The following is a 4,152-nucleotide window of genomic DNA, read 5'->3' on the forward strand; positions in this document are numbered from 1 at the left end:
CGAACAAGCTAGACACTAACCTCATATTCTCATGAAAAATAGAGGATCACCACAAAATAAAAGCTGAAAAGCCACAATATGTCCATGTTATAGACATTATCCAGGTCTGTTTTGTTTTCTTGTCACAATATGACTGTTTTGTTCTTCATGCTTACATTATTCATGTACATTACAGGGCATCCAGTCTGTGTTTTAAGATGTTTTCCTGACTTTTTGAAATAATTTGTTTTTTTTAATTCAAAATCATTTTTTTTACTTTGTTTTTCAAGATGTTTTCATTATTTGTTTCAAGATAATTTTAATTTTTTTTTTTTTGAGAAACTTGCCAACTTTTTGATATCTAATTTAAAGGGGATATGTTTTAAGTTTTTCTATGCTTTTATGTTTTTTGAGAATATTTTTTTTTAATTATTTTACTACGTATTTTCTTGTTTTTCCAATAAATTTTGTCAAAATTTTCGATATGAATTTTAATTTTTTTACATCACGAATTTTAGTTTTTCCGTATTTTTTTAAGTTTCTTAAGTTGATCATTTTTTATCATTTTTGTGATTTTTGAGATAATTTTTTTGTGTTTGAGACTTTTTTCTAAATTAAAAAAAAAAATTCTTTTTTGAGTTAATGTTTGCATTTTTTGAACAAGATCTGCACAATAACATGTTTTTTTATATTGCATAACAATGTTTCCATAATCTTGTGCAATTTGGCAAAATAAAAACAAAAAAAATCTTTCTGAAATAGAGAAGTGTGATCACAGTAGTGGCCCATGAGCCTGCACAGTTTCTCCAGAGTGTGTGTGTCACTAGTGGGGAGTGTGACGGACTTACCCACAGCACAGCGCCTCATGTCAGGTCCCAGCTCCATGCCGTCAGGACACGCACAGGTGTATTTGGGGGAGTGGTCTGTGATCTGGGGGGCTTTCAGACAAAGATACTCACAGCCCCCGTTGGGTAAACTCCCCATATTGCACGTATCAGGAGCTTTGGAAGGGAAGGAGAAGGAGAGAGAATTATTTTAATTAATTAAAAAGGAGAATTAAAAAGAACGATTAATAACTATTGTGGGATGTAAACATTTGTCTATTAAAAAAGCGACCTTAGAGTAACGTACAGTTCTCCACCCAAAGCTAAATTTAATTTTTACCAGGTTAAAATGACATCAAACCACCAAGACACACTGAAGTAACAAAAACGAACCAAAAAATAATAAAAGGTAACAAAAACAGAGATAGAGACGAACAATGCTGTTAGTTTTCAGTGTATTTCTCTGCCCCTGAAGTACCAATGTTTGGTCTCAAATAAAACCCTCACAGTGCAGCAGGAAGGAAAACAGGAATGTCCTGGCAGAAAAAGTTAAAGTGTGGATTCAACAATGCCAACAGATAAGAGCATCGCAGTGGAAAAACGCTACAATGACAAAGATGTTTCAGTTGGCACTATCTAAAAATCCAGAATTCCCCATTTCTATTCACTGTTTATCAATAGATCCTTAGTGGGTCCATTTTGTGCAGAAGACTTGGTCAAGGGGCTTGATACAATTTTGAGCATGAACTGGTCCTTAAAGGATCCAAATCCCCAATCAATCAATGTGACAATAAATAAGAAAATACATGTCATGTTTTTGCTGATTTCAAGTGATCTCTGGCCAAAAGTTAAATAGTAATTGTTATAATTCAGAAGAATATTACTTTAATTGAAAGATAATCCAGGCTGGACTCCAGCGGTTTTCCTGTATCTTAGAAGTTCCTCACGCATTTGCAACTTTACTTCCTGTTTTGATCAAATCTCCTCAATAGCCTTAATTTCACTTACGACTACAGAGATGCAGGAAAAAGCAGCATTAAAAATATAGGATCTTCTTAAAATAATGCTAAATAAGGAATTAATACACCTTTATTTTCTACCTTTTTGCATCAACAAAAGTCCCTAAATTGCAGAACAAAACTGAGCAGATAATAGAACAAATACAGTAGTTTCCCCTTTTTCAAACTGGACAATTATTCAACCAAATAAAATGTATTTAATTTTATTTCTTTCCAATCAGATTTGCAGGATTTTTACTAGCAGGAGAAATAAATGTTGACTGACTGCATCAATAGCGAGGATCGGACGCATTAATTTGGATTTATACTGTTAAAAACAGTTGGAACAACATCACAAGATATGGATCAAGCATAATTTCCTTTTTTTTTCCCCCAAAAATAACCTTTTTTCTATATGTTTTTTTTAAATGATTTTTGAGATTTAATTTTTAAAGAATCTTTTATAACTTTTTGATATCTATTTTCTGAGATTATATTTTAACAGTTTTTCAGTTTTTAAAAAAAATATTTTTCAAAATTATTTTCAACACAATTTTTTTATTTTTTATTTTATTTTATATCATTTAAATTTTTTTGATGATTATTTTGAGGTTTTTCAAGATTTTTTTGTTTCTAAAGATAATTATTTAAATTTTCATTTTTTTCAAGAATTTTAATTTTTCCCTTTTTTGTTTTGTTTCTGAAACTCTTTAAAAAAAAATAAAAAAAAATTTTTCTTTTTTATATCATAAAACTGATCAGATTTTACTAGAACAAGTACAGTAAGTTTGACTGTGGCTTATTTGTTCAGTCGATTTTGTTGAAGTTTCTTCCCCTTTTTCAAACTGGAGATTTATTCAACCAAATAAAATTAATTAATTTTATTTCTATCCAATTCAGATTTTCAGGAAGCAGGAAAAAGAAACGTTGACTGATTGCATCAATAGCAAGGACTTGCTGCATTATTTTGGATCCATACTGTTAAAAACAGTTGAAAGAACATCACAAGATATGGATCAAGCATAATTACTGTAGAACTGAAAATTAAACATGTTTTACTTAGCATTTCACTGCACTAAAACTTTTTACCACCAATATTTGGATGAATTTTGGAGTGTTGAAGTGCAAGACACTGAACCTCTCATTGCTTCTTTTGGTTTTAGGCTGGCGCCGGCGTTCGGCTGCGAGTCACCATCAGTTTGTGACTGTATAGTATTTAAATGTTTGCCATTTACACCAAATTCAGATAATATCTAAAGGGATTCAAACTCGTTTGGATAGAAATATATATAAAAAAATAATTTTAAAACTTTATATGTAGGCATATTTGTGGTTGGTACACTAAAGGGACAAAAAAAGAGTGTTTGAATTCAGCGATATCTCTCTTTGAACAGAACTTTTGATTTATTAATGAACGAACGCAATTAGCTCCCAACTGGCACGCGGTCTGCTCCGAGTAAGCAGAGAAAACAAAGCAGAGAAACACAGAAAACACACACACAGCAGTGTTCACCGCAGCAGCATTAACACACATACTGGGAACGCATCCATCCCCGGGAAAAAGTAATGAACACATCATTGTAGATTCGCAGCACACCCACCAATCTAATTACACTCAGTGAGTTAGCCCTTTATTGCCTTAGACACTTTTCCTAAGAGGGTCCTCTGATCTTTTACTATCATTAGTCCGATTACACGTCACCTGTGGCTTGTTGTCAGGAGTTACCAAAGTGACTTAAGGAGGCTCTGACTCCAGCCCTGAATTTAGAAGGCGTTTGTTACCTTTGGGCTGCCTCTGCTCATGAAACACCACGAGGTCCAGAGGGTTGTTGAGGTCTTCTGCCACCTTCGCCACATCGTGTCCGGTTAGTCTGTTTACACTGTAAATAGCCTCGTCCTCCAAGTCGGTCCAGAAGACTCGATCCTAAAGTAGAAAGCAGACAAACTGTTTAAAAACATCAACACCCCCATTGATGAAATATATATTATTAAACTACACGGATTGACAATAAAAATAGTAGTGTCAGCGATTGAAACAGCAACATCTGAATTATAGCTGAGGCTAAATCTGAAGCAGAATAACCTTTTAGTAATATTAACGGCAGGACTTTGAGAGCCAGAATGAGGTTAGTTTTAATGAAAGCATTTTTCTTTTACCCATCAGTCACTTAGTCATTCATAAATTAAGTGTTTTGGCAGGACTTTCTGCAACCCCATTTTTTTTACTGATACCAGCAAAATCAGCTCGCAGTGACTGGAGACTTTTTAGTGAGGTCTGCTTATGCAAACTGTGCTGCATGTTTCTCATTTTCTTCATTTAAACCAAAAAGGGAAACACAGCAGGACAGTTG

At 33.4% G+C, this 4,152-nt stretch overlaps 1 protein-coding gene across 1 annotated transcript in view; it reads right to left on the reverse strand.

Moving 5' to 3' along the window:
* The window catches only part of lrp8 (low density lipoprotein receptor-related protein 8, apolipoprotein e receptor), a 183,001-nt gene that overhangs the window by 17,249 nt on the left and 161,600 nt on the right, over window positions 1-4,152 (reverse strand). Inside the window, exons 14-15 of the mRNA XM_024278627.2 lie at window positions 3,584-3,725; window positions 828-980 (exon numbers count right to left, since the gene is read on the reverse strand). Coding sequence (XP_024134395.1) covers window positions 828-980; window positions 3,584-3,725 — 295 coding nt within the window. The remainder of the gene's footprint in view (window positions 1-827; window positions 981-3,583; window positions 3,726-4,152) is intronic.

The sequence above is a fragment of the Oryzias melastigma genome, linkage group LG4 (genome assembly GCF_002922805.2).
Source record: "Oryzias melastigma strain HK-1 linkage group LG4, ASM292280v2, whole genome shotgun sequence".
Taxonomy (NCBI): Eukaryota; Metazoa; Chordata; class Actinopteri; order Beloniformes; family Adrianichthyidae; genus Oryzias; species Oryzias melastigma.